This window comes from Megachile rotundata, chromosome 16 (genome assembly GCF_050947335.1).
Source record: "Megachile rotundata isolate GNS110a chromosome 16, iyMegRotu1, whole genome shotgun sequence".
NCBI classification, from domain to species: domain Eukaryota; kingdom Metazoa; phylum Arthropoda; class Insecta; order Hymenoptera; family Megachilidae; genus Megachile; species Megachile rotundata.
Window position 1 is genome coordinate 11,352,002 of NC_134998.1, and position 15,922 is coordinate 11,367,923.

Sequence of the window (15,922 nt, forward strand, 5' to 3'; positions counted from 1 at the left end):
ATACTAGAGTCCCTAGAATCCCCCACTATTTAAGCTTCCATTAATTTCCCATCATTAAGTTCCCTAGGGTGTCCATAAATTTCCACTTACTTGCTCAAACTAGCCATAGTACAGTGACTGTAAAGTATAAGTAGTAGGATTCCCTCTTCCTATATTGCCATTTTCCATAAGGAACATAGAAGACTGACGTTAATGGCATTTTTTTGGTGTTGCAGTTACTTACTGCCTGACAAGGGTCGTTCAGGAAAACAAAAGACTGGAGTGGTTCGCAGATCTGGTGGTTCGCCAGTATGGGGTCACACGTTTATTTATAAAGATGTTAGCCTGCAGGAACTAGCCGAACGCGGACTGGAATTAACAGTCTGGGACCACGATCGCATCGCTAGCAACGAATTTTTGGGCGGTGTACGATTTAATCTTGGCACAGGTATTCTTCTGTTCAAATTCTGTGAATATACACTGTGGGACCAAAGTTTCAAATCACTGGAACAAATCTTTCAAAACATTTTTCATTTAATTTTAATTTAAACACCTGTAGTCACTTAACAGCTCTGTATACTTATTTTGGTATAATGCAAGAAATTATAGTTGAGACGTAGTCAGCTGTTCGAGCGTCTATACCCGCCGAACCGACTAAGCGGAACGTTTATCCACCATTTTCTCGAGAAATTGCGCGGTGACCTTATACATATTACATATCAATCGATTCGTCTTTGCAAGCACTACATATTACAACCATTACATTCCTTAGTTTTTCAACTTACATTCTGTTCTCATAAAAAGTGTTAGTATCACTGCTGTATAATCCCTCTAATGTCATTGAAGATATTTTTAACTTAACTTTAACTTCTTTACCCAAGTAATCCAATTATAAAAAACATGCAAATTTTCCAGGGAAACATTACGGCAAACCAGTGGACTGGATGGACGCGACCGGTCGCGAGCTCTCACTGTGGCAAAGCATGCTAGAAAGACCTAACTTCTGGGTCGAGGGTGCCGTGACCTTGAGGCCGAATCTGCATAATCACGGGAAGAACGGCAACTCTTAATCGTCTTGATTTGTTTCGGTCTCGAAGGACACATTCGTTCGCGACCTTGAGGGTCACCGTTTTTAACGAAGCTTGAAACGCTTCGGTCCTAGTGTAACCTGAAAATTAATGTACATAAGTGGCTGTTGAAGTGTGCCACGTGACTTTCGAAGTGAAGAAAATCAGTGCCTTTAGACGATTCTTTTAGACGGCACGATCGAAATTTTCGTCAAGCCTCTCGATACCAGAGGTGGTCCATGCTCGAAAGTTCCAAATACTTATATTTCATTCAATCATCGTTCAAATTCTTTACGGAGTTATTCTTCTATCTAGTTGGTATCCATTTTTGAACGAAGGTCCTAATTAGATCTAGGTCAACGGAACAACGATTTACGAAATTCGTGCAATATCGCGTGCAAAGAACGCGAACTTGTTGTGGATTGTTAATTGTCTAGGGGAATCCGTTTGGGGAAGGCGCGTGAGAGTTGGACCAGGTCTGCTCATTGAAGCCTTTTACATTTTTCAAATTTTATAGTTCAAATTTACAAATCCTCAAATACTTAAATCTACAAATTCTTCAAGCTTTAAAACTTGTCCTAAGCTTCTAAATCGTCAGCTCTGAAGTCCTCAAGTCTCCAAATCCCCAAATCCCTAAATCTCCAACTATTTAACTGTCCATACTCCCGAGTCCTCGAGTCTCCAAATCCCCAAATCCCTAAACCTCCAACTATCTAGCTCCCCATACTCCCAAGTCCTCGAGTCTCCAAATCCCCAAGTCTCCAACTATCTAGCTCTCCATACTCCCAAGTCCTCGAGTCTCCAAATCCCCAAATCCCCAAACCTCCAACTATCTAACTCCCCATACTCCCAAGTGCCCAAATTTCTAAATGAAGGAATTAGAGACTGAATGACCCACGGTTTCCATAACCTAACGTCCAGGTATAAGGTTATGTTTGAACAGGCCTGAGTCGAAATTTGTCATGGGCGTCCAAACGTATCCAGGTGGCTATCTGCCGTGCAAGCATTCTTCGTGGCCAAGTACATTATAGGAGGAGAAAAATGTTAGCTGGCCCCGTTCCAAGAGTCTTAATTAACCCGGGAAGTTAGCGCAATTGTAGAAGTGCTTTGGAACGCGGCTGGCATGTGGACACTTTCCTTTCTTCGAGAGAAAGATGCTTCCAGTGTGTACAATACTTGAAACGATTTCTCCCGTTGAGCATTGCCAAACAAGGATGGAACGGTGTATTTAAGGAATTAAATATAACCGGCTTCCAGTACATAGAAATATATTCATATAAATATTATATTTATACATTTACGTAGGATACGGTAGGCCACGGGGCTTTGGATCAATTGTTATCAGCGGGAGTGTTAGTATTCGCCGATTAGAAACTTCGTAGGTCCAGCATGGAAGGAATTGAAAGGCTGGTGTACTTGTACTTAACTAATTATACAATGGCGAGTCTCCGGTTAGTGTATGTAGACAGTTATAGTAATAGCGTTGTATAGTCGGTCAAAACAGTGTATCAGATTAATCAGATATTTCTACAGAGGTTCAAAACCTCAAGTTGTTCGCGGACTCATTGTATGAGAGTTAATATGTTGTTTTCACTGACTATACCTGTACATACTGCTGGTGGAAATGATGTGGTGCAGCCATGAATTAAGCAATAGCAGGAATTGACGCAATAGCTGAAGTCTTGATATGATAGCAAGGTTGAACCTTACGTATATCTGAATAATGTTCATCTAATTTTAAGAGTGTCATGTTTCTAATAGCTATAAATTTATGGTACATAATATTGCAGACATAAGACTATTTTCTTCAGGATCAAACTAACATATGACATTCTTATTCAGAAATAACGTAAAGTAACCTTGCACCTTAAGAGGTCAAAGCTCCCACTATTTTTCACGAACGAGCTAGAAACAGATGTCGACCTAGAATATTTATATTTTTATATTCCAACGTTTCAATTTTGCGATAGCACCATACCATTTCCACCGAGTATACTTATCCGTAAGACTCTTCCTAAATACAGGGTTAACAAGTGAAACTACGAAAACTGCCTTCGACGTAAGTTCTTGTAAAGGTAAGCAACGTGTCGAGGAGCTGATAGGGCAATTTTTTTCTCGGATTAATCGAGTTCGTTGCAAAACCATCATTGTATACGTTTAAGGACCAATAATATTAAATTAATAATAAAGTCAATCGCAGGAGGAGCGTTGAAATTCACGACACGCGTTTTATCTGTTTCCGTCATTTTGTGTCACGTGACACTCGAGGAAATGGAGCCGAGCAATTATTTATGTGTCACTCTTCAGTGTACGTGATAATAAAAATTTTGTACGTTTACTTCTCTTGTATATCACTTTATTCCATACGCATAAATATATGTTTGTATATGTATATAAAACAAATTCATAGCTCAAAGGAATGATCAGGCACGTGGACTTGAGATTTTAAAATAAGGTATAAAAGAATTTGTGCATCCTTTTAGTACTCCACCAACAATATATGTGGAGTACTAAATCTTCGACAATATATTTCGTGGATAAACTGATACGAAGTGTAAAAGAGCACCACGTATGTATTCAACCGCAAGTGCGCATGCGCAGTCCGTTGCTTACGGCTCCCATTACAATCAGAATTAGTGCAACATGAAAACTTCGAAAAGTTTGAACATCCACGAAATACAGTTGTTTACATTGGCAGAACAGTTCAAATCGTCAGCAATGACAAAGTTATCATTAATGGAAGATGCACTAACACCAAGATAATTCAGGATTAATCCTAACCCTACCAATGTAAACTCTTGTGCTTGGGAACTCACCCAACATAAACTATACATAAAAAAAGAAAAAGTCCATCCAAAATTCCGACTCAGTCTTCGTTCAAAGATCGTTATTTGAAATGAATCGATTACCCTCCGAGTTCTTCCCTGAGTATCGATATTTACATTTCCCGAATGCTCCTGAAACATGGAGAAATTAATATTGTGGAAGAATTAAAAGAATATTATAAAAGAATAAAAAGAATGAATATTATAAAAAAAATAAAAGAATGAATATTATTAAAAAATTAAAAGAATGAATTTTATCAAAAAAGGAAAAGTACCTTTGTGATCAAGAGGATTCCTCAGTGACGTAGGCAGAGGGGAGTAGTGAACGTTGAAGAATATATCATCAAATTCGGTGGGGTTTTGAACAAACTTGGACGACAATTCTGGAATCAGTTTCACTGTTCTGGAAAACTTCCCTCGTCTTTCAGCGTCCTTTCTTTCTTGACGAGTAACAGGGCGCGAATCCAGGAAGCGAAGAGTTTGTGGTAAGACGTAGATCGCGTATAGCCTGTAACGATCGTAATCCTCGTCGTCGGTGGACGCTGGGTTGGTCAACTGGTCGGGGCATCCTGGGTTGCCCAGAAGACTCGCGTACACCAGGTTCGGGCAACATTCCCGTATCCTCGTTAACGCGGCGTCTATATCTGTTATCTGAATGCAACATTTTGATATTAATCTTACGATAAAATCAATGAGTACTTTGAAAATTAACCCTGCATTTTACACGATCGGGTAATATTACCACATTTTAATGTCTCAAAATTCCTGAGTTACTAAATTTGAAAGGAGGCAAACTTGACTAAATTTTGTTGATGTAAAATTGTAAAAGGAACTATGTATATCAGACATTATCAGTTATTATTACATCCCTCGTATTACGCACAAACGTCATTTCTATTAATGTCTCGATAGAAACGTTAAGCTTGATATGATGGATTCTATTTTTCAATGTTATCTTCTTCAAGGTTCATGAATAAGCACGTTGAAAACATGCAGAATATCACCGTTAATCCTGCTGTTCTTCCCCGACATACATATTCATGCAAAGCTTTTTCCTCATGTTGATTATAGTTTCCTATTATAGCAAAAAAGTATCGCGTTAGCTGTAATTCTAACATTATATTATGCCAAAAGTATGAAAATAAAAGTATGAAATTATATAATAAAATTTTACTTGAAACATTTTGTATTTTTCTTCAAATGCGATGGTTACAGTAAGTGGCGCAATACTTTCAGAACCGACTGTACCCTAATCTGCATATACATTCAACGCACATGCCGCTACAAAACAAATATTTGAAATACATCAATGAAAAAGTCAGCGACGAAACATTTAATCAACCGTATTCCCGAAAAGCGAATGCCCTCATTAATTTATTATATCTTTAATTTATCGGAACAATTTAGTTAAAAGTAAAACGACCGACCTTGTTGTTATTCAAGCTGAGAGTGGTCAGTGTCGGAATACAAGGCAACGTTCTGAGGTCCCGAAGTTTGTTATTGTCGAGTATCAACTCCTGGAGCTTTTGAAAGTGTTTGACGGCGGTAATAGAGGTTAGTTCGTTGTAGGAGAGGTCTAAACTCGTGCAATCGTCGCCGACGATACCCACTAATCCTCCGGGAACTTTTTCTGCTCGTTGTCCCGTGTACCAAGCCTAGGTCGTTGAAAACACGTGTAATAGTCCGGACACACGAGGACTATAATTTCACCTAAGTAACACTTTAAGTGTACGGTAGTAAAAAATATGGGTGAATTACCTGTCCACATCGCACTGTCAACGCACTCCTATTAAAGTCTTGTTGGCCTCGCTCCGCCATCTTGCATGTACGGCACTGTATGATGAGAAATTATCATAAAACAATAATAGTGATAATACTTTGAATCACCAGCAGGGCCGCCATTATGTGTGATATTTCTAGTAAATTAAGTAAGTTCTCAAGTGGCTCGTTGGTCTAGGGGTATGATTCTCGCTTAGGGTGCGAGAGGTCCCGGGTTCAAATCCCGGACGAGCCCAAAATTTTTTTGTATTCTCCTTTTTTGTTGGAGTACACTCTTCTTGTGAACGAATCATTAATACTTTTTGTTCAGAGTAATGATACAATGTTACATGTATTGTGACAACAAAATATTTTATTACTCTGTTGATGTAAACAATCAGTTTATCTGTGCTTTTCAGACAAATGCATTTTTGATAAGAGTACTTAATTATTTTATAATCAGAAGGAAGGATAGGTAATAAAAAAAATGATAATTTTATATAATTATATATATTTTTGATAAAAAATTTTTTGTAGATAAAAAATCATTTCCAGTTTACATATTGCATGCTTCATATTTGATTTAAAGCAATTTTGTCATATACAATTGCATTGTATTAAAATAAAAAATCTGTTAATATTTACAATTGGAGCAATACCCAAAGGGAAGCTCATAAAACTATCATAATTGATTTTAATTATATTAAATAGATCTTCATTCTCTAAAAATTTGATTAAACATATAAAGTATAATTATTGCATATATTATAAAAACAGCAAAAGCTGTGATATAGAATTATAGAAATTCTAAATATATTTATAATTGTAATAAATTCATTTTAATGTAAATCATGATTTGTATTGTAAGGTACTTTAAGTTACCTTTTCTTTGCATAAATAATAAAAGCAATTAATATTATTTTTACTTACAGCACTTCCCTTTGAATATTATATGTAAGTAAACCCTTAACTTTACCTCTTTTACAATATAGATTTATTTGAACCTTTCTTTATTTTTTTAGTAGGTATATATGCCATATTTGCAGTTCTTGTCTTAGCATTTATTTCTTCCTTATTAGCACTTCTTCTGTTCTTTTTATTCGGTGAGGGTGAAATTTTTGATGCAGAAGTATTCCCATTTGAAACTCCTTCAAGTTGTCCAGCATCATCTTGGTCAGGGGTACAGTTTTCTGCTTTCTTTATCTCATCACTGCTACTGTAATGAAAAAAATTATTTAGAATTCAAAAAAAATTTTTTTTTTATATAGTGTCCTCTTCATTATATACCTTGTGACTTTTGCAGAAGAGTCATGAGAATAAAATGCATTGCAATAATTTGTTACTGTTTGGAAGATATTTGCATAGTCATTGATATTTGTAATAGAAACATCTGTTTTGAGTTGTTCTTCCATAAAAGGTTTTGTTTCAATATTTTCTGCATCAATAAATAAATTATTAGATTCAATATTAAGCTGAAAAATATAAACCATTTATAATTTTCATACTTCTTATCAATTCAGCCCCTTCAGCTTTATACTCAGCAATTTCCTCATCCTTCTTTTTTATTAAATCTAAGAGGAATTTATGCTGACGAGCAAGTTCCATTGATGATATACATAATGGTTTAGTTATTGATTCCCAAAAATTTTGAGGTGTTCCTTTTATTAGCTTTAATTCAAATTTCATGAAACCCCCTTGTATTTTAGTACGTAATTTAATTTTTTCAGGAGATGCCTCAACAATATGGGCTGATACATCTTTCAGCATATTTAATATAGTTTCTTTGTAATTGAGAGCTTCAACATTTAGGAGTGGATTTAATTCCTAAAGTAGAGAAACAGCTGCAATTTTTTGACTAAATAATGCCTCTTAACTTCACTATACATTATTTTCTAAGATTAATTTCTTCCTGCTTAAAGAATACTTCATAATTAGTTATATTCTAAATATATTATTAATGGTATATTACAGTTAATTACCCGACATCTATCTAAAATAATTTTATCTGTTAATTTCTCCATCCATATTTCAATAAAATTAGTTAATAAAATATCAATATTGTCTTCCTTCTGAATGGCAGAAATCATATATACTTCATTATTTATTTTTAAATTGTTCCATATTGGTTCTTCATTACACTGATGAAAACCCATCCTTGTTGTTGTTATTAAAATAACATAAATTTTAATACTTTTTGAAGTACAAATTTCCTAACCTATCATTCAATGACATAACCTACAACGCTGATATCATTTTTGAAATAAGAAATAAATATTTATATTTGACTAGAGATTGTATAACTTTATCATTAAATGATAATAATTCTATTTATGTACACATTATAATATTCTATAAACTTTTATATAAATGTAGTCAAATACATTTTGTGTTTTAACACTGTATTTGGACTAATGTCTTTGACTTAAAATGTGGAGCTATCGACTAAAGATATCGATACGTGCGTAGGTACATAAAAACACTATCAATAGATAGTTTATTATCAGTACTAACAAAAAATAACAGATAATGCTTGATAATACAATGTATTACATACTTGAAAGTCAGGACTTTATAGTATGAAATTAAAGTTTATGACACAAGTTACAATATTTAAAAAACTTGTAATGGTATAAAAATATTTATTAAAAGTAAATGTAACTAAAAAGAAAAATATACAAAAGTTATGTAGGTCTCTTCCTTTGTTTCACAATACGAATATTAACACTATGAATCTTTGTATTGGGTAAATTGTTAATTATATTGCGATTGCACTGTGATGTTGCCTTCTTTGTAGTTGTCTGCAATAAAAAATCAGAGCAACTGCAATTATAATGGGCCTTACATGGGATAAAAGAATATTAGTATACTTAACAACTATTCATTAGACATTTTATAATTGTATGGTCATACTCAATAATTACTAAACGAACCATTTCTTGTGATTCATCAGAAATAACAGATGATGCTTTAATTTTAGATTGTTTAGATTTTGAAATTTCTTTCCAGTTAGTAAATATCACTGGATCGCACCTTTTTAAATGCTCCTTACAGTCTTTATTATTACTTCTGGTTTTATTATTCCAATATTTTTCTGCATCATCTAGTTTTGTTGATACAGCTTTAAGCTTTCCACTTGATGCTTTCCCTTTTCTCATCATTAAGTAGTTGTAAACGGATGAACTACTGGGTGATGATGAATCTATTGTACTTGTTTCCATGTCTTCTTTGTGAATTTCTGTTTGAACATCCTTCTCATGTTTTGATTTTTCCCTGATTTTCAGGGTTGGTGTTTTATCTTTGTGTAGAATTTGGGTGGAAGCTGCATGTGTACAAGAATAATAATTTGATTGGAATTTATTTGCATAAAGAAGTAACTTTTAAGATAATTACAGCGTTTACAATGCAGTTTCTTTGCAACACATTTGTCTTTGAGTGCATCTTCCAAATTTTTAAGAATGTGTTCAGGAGTATATTGTGTTCCAGTATTACTTAAAAGTCTTAATTTTAAACAGAGGTTGCCTTTATCATCAATGTACTGTGACGAAATTGCGTGTTTTGAAGCCATCTGCAATATATAATAAAGTATATGCAAACAATATATATATTTTTTTCACATCATTGAAAAGTTAAATACCAGGTGTTGAAGTAATTCTCGTTTTCTCTTGTCTTTTTTTCTTAGTTGGCCTAAGATGTCTTTTGTATATGTAGTTATTTTATTTGTAATATCAGATAAATCGTTGTACTCTTTCTTAAGTTGTTTAATGAGGGTTTTGGTCTCAGGAATATGTATCACTGGGGTATCCTCATCTAAAAGCATACATGACACACCAACATCCTTTACTAGAACTGCATCTGGAAATCTACCACTATTTTTACTACTCCTGGAGATAAATTTAAAAAATATATGTACTGAAAAAACAGGATAAATCAATAACAAAGTAGCAACCTATAATATGGAAACTGGCATTTATCATAAATTGTTGAATTGCTCATCTCATCGAAAACACTGTCTCCCATTAAAATCATGTGCTTGTATGCAACTTTGTCCACATCATTAATGCAGTTATAAGTGGAAGCAGACATCAAAGATCTTTGATTAACTATGTCTCTCTCTGACATAGAAACAAAACTCTTAGAAGAATCATCAGTAATAGAACATTTCTTCATTTGTGGTATGATAACTGATGCATCTCCTGCTTCCGGAGAAGGGATAAGGGCACCCATCTCAAAGGGATGATTGATAAATTATGCAATAATTAAGTCACTCAAAAACCAAAAGAATTATGAGTGCAAGGTTACCCAGGTTACTTATATTTACAAAAATCGCGTCAGATAAACATAACGAAATATTGAATTTATGAACCAACTAACTATCAAGAAATATAATATAAAGTCTTAATTACCGATATTCTAAATCTTCTTTGCCCCATAACTGAAACACAGAGGCATGCGTAATGTTTGTACTTCTGTTGAGTTTTGGAAAGATCCATTACATCGCAATCTCAAAGTTACCAACAAATTTTGAGTTTTGAGTCTTCTGTGCCTAAACAAGGTTACATTTATAAGCTCTGAAATATAAAACAAAATATGTTCATTGCAAACTGTCAAACAATGACTATGTTCAAAATGCAGATGTCCATATTTCTGAAAAGATAAAGTAACTAAAACTTTGGGACCTTGGTATTCCCCAGAATAAATGAAAGGAAGATACTGAAAAAGTGAATGTATTTTATTTTATTTTATGTACAATATATTATAAACCAATTGCTAAAAGTGATTACAGCCATTTAGATGTTTCAAAGAATTCTATTCCTTCAGCTTTCAGCCGGTTAAGCATAGGCCGGTAGATGTCTGGAGTGAATGGAAGAATCACACCTCTCTGTTGAATCTCACCTAATAAAAAAGGAATTCAATTTAACATTGTGATATTACTGATTAAAATTATCATTATGACCATACCATCAAGAATCATTTTAACTGCAATAGCCGTTGGGTATCCCACTGTTCGCGCCATGGCGGAATACCCATTCACATCTCCATACACCACCAAATTGATTCCTCTGACTTCTCTTTTACTGTCCGGCCACAGTATGCCAATGTCATGCCTTAAAATTACGATATCACGTTCATTGGGCTCGTAGCACAATTTTTTCGACAAATAGTGCGTGAGTGTGTCGAGGGGTGTATTTAACTTCAGCACCAAATCTTCCTGAAGGAGACCCAACTCCTCAATAGCCTGTACTCGTTCCTCCGAGTTCAACATGTCTGCCAATTTCCTTTTCAGATTTTCATAAAAAATGTTGTCGTTCGCTAGGCCGAGTAAGTTGCATATGAGTACCCTCTGAAACAGATCTCTGTTAGTATCTCTCATCCACTGAAACACTTTGCATACATACCCACGTGATATCTGGACCATTCGGATGTAAACACGGATGTGGATTAGGATCAGTGAGTCCTAGATACTGCAAGGCCTTTATGGTATCACAAAAACCTTTGAATCTCAGTGTACCCCTCAACATAGTACTAGCAGTGCTGATTCCATACAAGTCCTTATAAATAGTGCTGTCTCGGTTAGGAAAGCCTTCCAACGCGAAGCCCGGCAGGAAGTCCAAATCCTGAACAGCTGACATGAGGCCTCCTCCTGCCTCGATTTCAACAACCTTCAAAAAAATAAAATTTAATAAGACGTTAACAGGTTCTACAAATGTACCGTACCTGTTTCTCCCGATAAAATTTCGCCGGTGCCAAAGTGTTTAGCAGCACCCCACGAGGTGACCAGCTGAACTTATATCGCAGAGGATTGCTGGAGCATTCTGGAGCTGGCAGACCACCACACCAGGACACGAATGACTCAATTTTGCCACCAGCCTGCCTCACATTGTCAAAACATTCTAATGCCAGTAAATGGTCGATGCCAGGATCTAATCCTACCTCGTTGAGTATGGTTACTTCTGCTGATACAGCCCTAGTAACAAGTGGATGTAGTAGAGGACCATTGGAGCAGAGTCCATCGGTTCAATATACTTACTGTTCATGTAAGGCTTTAACTTCTTCATTCATGTAACTAGCAGTTACCAAGTGAGTTTTGGCCCTTATGCATACATCTGCAATAACATGATGCAAAGAATAGGGTAACATGGATACCACCACATCTGCGGTCTCGACGATGTCCTTCAAAGTATCGGGTCGTTCTAACACGTTCAACAAAACTGACTCAACACCGGGATACTTATTTGCTAACACGTCGGCTTCTTCTTTTAACTGGGATGCAACCACCACGTGTATTTTGCTGTCTCTGTGCAGGTACTCAACCAGGGGAGAGGAGACGTATCCTGCACCCAGGACTAGAACCTGTTTGTACATACAATATACATTTTAATATTTTGTTTAGTGATTTGTTGTGATTTTTGTTCAGTTAGTGTTGACAATGATTTTTGTTCATCTAGTGTTTGAACGTTATCAGACAATTTTATGTTAAGTCTTTTATAAAGTATTTGATAATTTTACATAATTGAAATGTTATTTAACAATATATTTAAATAAAATAACAATACTTGAAACTGTTTGCTTTGTTGCATTGTCGTTTGGAATATTCTGCCAACAACATAATTTTCCCCAGACTTTATCTTTCTGATAGCAATAAAAAATATTGTATTATCACCAACGTAAATAATCTAACTTTTATGCGAACCTTGCCTTAATCTCATATCAACATGTAAACTAACTTTTGATTGATGTTGTCACGCCATGATTTTTTTTATCTCTATTTTTTTCTATCATAGTATTTTATTTCATAATTGAGTAGCACGTGTTTTTGCAATCAGAGGCTTCTATTAATATAGATGGAATTTCAGAATATATTTAAACACGTTACATTGAAGTGAGAATAATTCATGCATAAAACACTATCGATTACAGTAAACTCTTGTTATCTTGCCGCCACGAACTTTCACATTATTGCTTCCTCGTGAACGCATCAAGTTACAAAACATTTTTGCTAGCGATGTATTCGAACTAACTTCGAGACTTGTTTGTTTGAACAACTCCGTCGGCGGGAATATAACGAAAGTCTACTGTAGTTCATTGTTATACCTTTTTATTTTGTGTTTCCGTGCTATCTGCCTTGTGTTTACTACGTTGATTCATCAATCTCAAGTCTTGAATGTATTCGAAATTGGGGGTCAATTGTCCATTAGACGCGATTATTGCACCATGCACTGCTGGAGTGAAATTATGTTCTTCCAGCGGCACTCTTGCGTCTGATCTAATAATATCAAGTGCATAAGGGTACAGCAGGTTTCCAAAGAAGTCTGTCGCCTCTTTCGGAAGCTGTGTGGGCATATTATCTATTGAACAAACTAGAACCCCAGGTCCTTTAAAGGATTTCGTGTCCTTGTTGCGATCGGCATCGTATAAACAAAATGGCGTATCGATGGTTGTGCACTCGTTCATGAACCTGCAAAAATTTTCTTTTATTGCAATTGAAGTAAATAAATTACTGCAAATTAAATTGATCTTACTCGATACTGCCGCCGGGATCCGCAGATATATCACAAATACCTAACATTCGGTGGGGCAAAGCGGGGGCACCGACACTGGTCGGTAGCCAAGGAGTATAAGCTGGTCGCAATAAATATTTAGCGTCGGGTATAGTCAATAATTTTGGTGAATCAACGGCCCAGTATATTCCGTTAATTATCACAGAAGCGTAGGGTGCAATTTTTTTGCTAAAGGTGGAAATGTATCTCTCAGGATGCTTGTCGTATTCGTTGGGATCAAAGCCACCTCCATCTTTCCTTTCTAGGTGATGTCTTCTTCTTACCTCACACCCATATATTTTTGTTGTATCTGAAATATTAGTTTTAATGTATGTCTGTGTCACACTGTGAAGATGTAAGCTATACAGGTTTCATATGCTTACCACCATGTTCTGCAACTTTCCTCAGCATTTCAGGTGGTACATATTCATGAGGAAGCTCTTGAAACACTTCCTGACCACCTTGACTTACATTACCACTTCCAGTAAAAATAAAGGTTAATGGCCCAATGGATTTTGGCATGGCACCTAATGCTATTTCATATCCTGCATCTCTTATTGCTTGCCTGGCCATGGCAGAATCTCTGTAATTATGTGCTGGCCCAATGTGCTAGAAAGTAAAATGATGCAGTTAACTATAATTCAGTCAAATACTAAGTTTCATACAATGCGAATTTTGAGCCTATAAAATTAAGTCTAGTATCTACAATAGACCATAAAAACTTCATTTCTTTAAAGTGCTATTTCCAGTGGAGAGTTGAGAACACAGAAAAATATTTCACGATTTTTATTAAGTGATAAAGTTAGATGAAGAAGAATTCCAATGAAGATCATGTTTCAGAATACCTCTACCTTCCACCCTAAATTCCTCCTACTCAACTTTTGCTAACAAGAATTTATCCTGATAAGAATAAAGTGCAGAAAGAAAAGACCAAAAAAAAAGAAGAATATATAAAAATGTAAAAAAGACAAACTGGTTTTGCTTTCAAAGCAGTAATTATACTGAGGGAAGGATAAGAAATGACCTACCGACAGTTCATGTATCCAGATTTTTTAAACGTTGTTGGAATGCATTCTTCACCCAGCAAGCGAGAATATTTTCTGGTAATGGATCAGATCAAATCTCTTGAATGCTTATACATTCTGTCAGATCCAACGTCATTTAATGCACTGGAAAGAAAAATTAGGGGAACATAAATACAAAATTGTGCGTAAACCTAGACAATTTAACGCATAATGTTGAACGACTTTTATGAAATAAAGGCCCCATTTTATCAATATCCTCTCACTGCAGGTAAGAAGAATACAATCTCAAAGTTTAAAAATGTAATGGTCATGGTTTGTAGAGGTTTTTCTCCACAATAGTTAGGATGACAAGTTAGATCAAACAATCATCACTTCTTGTAACATCATAAATATGGGAATGAAAGAGAAAGAAAGTTTCTTCAGAAAAGTAATGAAATAACTGGTAGAATTAGAACTTGACAAACATCTGATCAACATTTGTTTGATCATCTTTAATCCCAGGTAGATCTTCCCAAGATTTGAACTGATTCTTTGAGGCATCAATATATGTTAACCTCTTCAATTTATGAAGTACAAAAATTGAGAAAATTAACTCATTAAAGTTGAGCTATTGTAAATCCTGTTCTGATTTTTATAAAAAAATCTTTGGCCAATGAATTTTATTTTCAGCTACAACCATATCTTCTTAGTTTGAAAAAAGATTAGACTTCATTCATCTACATCATTTCAAGGCTCCTTAAGATTCTGTAAATCTAATGAAACTCAAACTATCTTACCATAAAGGGTGTATGATGTCCCAGTGCAAGTAATCTTAATCCAAGTCCATGTAATATATTCACCATGCCAGCTACACCAGCATACTTCCCAAAAGCAACTACTCTTTGTCCTTTATCATCTGTTAACTTTTCATAATCTAATAAACGTATATTTTTTTCAAGAATAGCATCCAACAATGGCATATTACTTTCTTGTGCCTTTATGGTATGAGAGAAAAAACAGTAGGTTTTGTTAGATATTAATTGATCCACAGGTACTTGTTTCACCCCAAAAATAACAGAAGCAGAACTAATGTCTTCTTGTAATGATGCTCCTGCAGCTTGATAAGATTGTGCAGGATAAGCTCTTCTGTTACTAGGTTGCACAATTACTTTTACCCCTGCTCTTATTAATCTGCGAACATTTGCAGGTGCTAAAGGTGCTCTTCTTTCCCATACTGATTGATCTTCTCTTCTGATTGCTATTACTTTATCTTTCAGAGTCTGCAAAGAATACTCTTGATTAAAAATAGATAGTATTATTTTTGATTCACATTTTTATACACTTCTAAATAAAATGTATATATATATATATATATATATTTTTATAATATATCTTACATTGATGTAACGAACTGAAGACACAGAAGTCTGTGTTTTTAATAAAGCACAGGTTTTCCTCGTTTGATTGTTGTATAATTTTAAAATCTTCATAATTTTTCCATACAGTCTACCAGTTTAATTCCTGCTTCCACGAGACTGTCATGTACCGTAATGCCACATGTTCATTTGTGCTTTAAAGTAATACTACTGTATTATTGTGTTAGTATTGGGTCAGGGAGGTCAATGCAAAAGTTACTACATCACTGATAAACTTAACGCCGTATCGTTATCAAAATTTTCTTTTAGTCATGCGATTTCTGTTATTGTAAGCGTAAACAGTTCAAATAAAAACAAATCTGAATGACTTATAAA

The 15,922-nt window shown here is 34.9% G+C and overlaps 5 protein-coding genes and 1 non-coding gene across 17 annotated transcripts in view; 2 read left to right on the plus strand and 4 right to left on the minus strand.

Annotated features, from left to right (window-relative positions):
- Positions 1-3,384, plus strand: part of LOC100882849 (uncharacterized) — a 54,761-nt gene extending 51,377 nt beyond the window's left edge. For 5 of the 6 annotated variants that reach the window (XM_076541313.1, XM_076541309.1, XM_076541314.1 and 2 more), the window contains 2 exons: positions 216-427; positions 895-3,384. In XM_076541313.1, the coding sequence (XP_076397428.1) occupies positions 216-427; positions 895-1,049 (367 nt within the window). In that variant the 3' untranslated portion in view covers positions 1,050-3,384. Of the gene's footprint in view, positions 1-215; positions 429-894 lie in introns of those variants that run through there. The other variant, XM_076541315.1, reaches the window with a different exon arrangement.
- On the minus strand, positions 3,381-5,790 carry LOC100876251 (leucine-rich melanocyte differentiation-associated protein). Its single transcript, XM_012289891.2, has 4 exons — positions 5,630-5,790; positions 5,299-5,526; positions 4,147-4,522; positions 3,381-4,003 (listed from the first exon to the last, which is right to left on the minus strand). Exons 1-4 carry the CDS (start codon positions 5,687-5,689, stop codon positions 3,924-3,926), a joined length of 744 nt encoding a protein of 247 aa, XP_012145281.1. The 5' UTR covers positions 5,690-5,790; the 3' UTR covers positions 3,381-3,923.
- Positions 5,791-5,813: 23 nt separating this feature from the next.
- On the plus strand, positions 5,814-5,885 carry TRNAP-AGG (transfer RNA proline (anticodon AGG)). Its single transcript has one exon. It is a non-coding gene; the product is annotated as a tRNA-Pro (tRNA).
- Positions 5,886-6,160: 275 nt separating this feature from the next.
- On the minus strand, positions 6,161-8,116 carry LOC100882961 (non-homologous end-joining factor 1). 2 transcript variants are annotated; one of them, XM_012289900.2, is made up of 4 exons: positions 7,609-8,116; positions 7,135-7,453; positions 6,917-7,064; positions 6,161-6,842 (listed from the first exon to the last, which is right to left on the minus strand). In XM_012289900.2, exons 1-4 carry the CDS (start codon positions 7,780-7,782, stop codon positions 6,611-6,613), a joined length of 873 nt encoding a protein of 290 aa, XP_012145290.2. In that variant the 5' UTR covers positions 7,783-8,116; the 3' UTR covers positions 6,161-6,610. The 2 variants fall into 2 exon arrangements, with proteins under 2 accessions (XP_012145290.2, XP_012145289.2); XM_012289899.2 differs by having other exon boundaries at positions 6,165-6,845.
- A 132-nt stretch (positions 8,117-8,248) lies between these two features.
- Positions 8,249-10,328, minus strand: LOC105663046 (uncharacterized). 6 transcript variants are annotated; one of them, XM_076541324.1, is made up of 6 exons: positions 10,033-10,328; positions 9,576-9,853; positions 9,264-9,489; positions 9,020-9,194; positions 8,560-8,948; positions 8,249-8,427 (listed from the first exon to the last, which is right to left on the minus strand). In XM_076541324.1, the coding sequence occupies exons 1-6, from the start codon at positions 10,117-10,119 to the stop codon at positions 8,311-8,313; spliced, it is 1,272 nt and encodes a 423-aa protein (XP_076397439.1). In that variant the 5' UTR covers positions 10,120-10,328; the 3' UTR covers positions 8,249-8,310. The 6 variants fall into 6 exon arrangements, with proteins under 6 accessions (XP_076397439.1, XP_076397438.1, XP_076397442.1 ...); XM_076541323.1 differs by having other exon boundaries at positions 9,029-9,194; positions 9,264-9,510; XM_076541327.1 differs by having other exon boundaries at positions 8,660-8,948; positions 9,264-9,510.
- Positions 10,329-10,337: 9 nt separating this feature from the next.
- Positions 10,338-15,874, minus strand: LKRSDH (lysine ketoglutarate reductase/saccharopine dehydrogenase). Its single transcript, XM_003705236.3, has 10 exons — positions 15,569-15,874; positions 14,969-15,451; positions 13,551-13,776; positions 13,150-13,477; positions 12,722-13,085; positions 11,658-11,980; positions 11,345-11,594; positions 11,026-11,289; positions 10,589-10,970; positions 10,338-10,522 (listed from the first exon to the last, which is right to left on the minus strand). Exons 1-10 carry the CDS (start codon positions 15,659-15,661, stop codon positions 10,407-10,409), a joined length of 2,829 nt encoding a protein of 942 aa, XP_003705284.1. The 5' UTR covers positions 15,662-15,874; the 3' UTR covers positions 10,338-10,406.
- Between the last annotated feature and the right edge of the window lie 48 nt (positions 15,875-15,922).

Bases quoted from the DNA above. Each gene is read 5' to 3' on its own strand.
- LOC100876251 (XM_012289891.2), bottom strand. From the start codon at position 5,689: ATGGCGGAGCGAGGCCAACAAGACTTTAATAGGAGTGCGTTGACAGTG. The intron at 4,523-5,298 runs GTCGGTCGTTTT...TGTTGCATTCAG, and splicing joins TCAGCTTGAATAACAACAAG to ATAACAGATATAGACGCCGC. The intron at 4,004-4,146 runs GTACTTTTCCTT...TCCATGTTTCAG, and splicing joins GAATCCTCTTGATCACAAAG to GAGCATTCGGGAAATGTAAA.
- LOC100882961 (XM_012289899.2), bottom strand. From the start codon at position 7,782: ATGGGTTTTCATCAGTGTAATGAAGAACCAATATGGAACAATTTAAAA. The intron at 7,454-7,608 runs GTAATTAACTGT...TCTCTACTTTAG, and splicing joins TTATTTTAGATAGATGTCGG to GAATTAAATCCACTCCTAAA. The intron at 7,065-7,134 runs GTATGAAAATTA...TTATTGATGCAG, and splicing joins AGGGGCTGAATTGATAAGAA to AAAATATTGAAACAAAACCT.
- LOC105663046 (XM_076541322.1), bottom strand. From the start codon at position 10,119: ATGGATCTTTCCAAAACTCAACAGAAGTACAAACATTACGCATGCCTC. The intron at 9,195-9,263 runs GTATTTAACTTT...TATATATTGCAG, and splicing joins GAGAATTACTTCAACACCTG to ATGGCTTCAAAACACGCAAT. The intron at 8,428-8,559 runs GTTCGTTTAGTA...TTTTTATTGCAG, and splicing joins CTGATGAATCACAAGAAATG to ACAACTACAAAGAAGGCAAC.
- LKRSDH (XM_003705236.3), bottom strand. From the start codon at position 15,661: ATGAAGATTTTAAAATTATACAACAATCAAACGAGGAAAACCTGTGCT. The intron at 11,981-12,721 runs GTATAACAATGA...ATGTACAAACAG, and splicing joins CGGAAACACAAAATAAAAAG to GTTCTAGTCCTGGGTGCAGG. The intron at 10,971-11,025 runs GTATGTATGCAA...GATCTGTTTCAG, and splicing joins ATGGTCCAGATATCACGTGG to AGGGTACTCATATGCAACTT.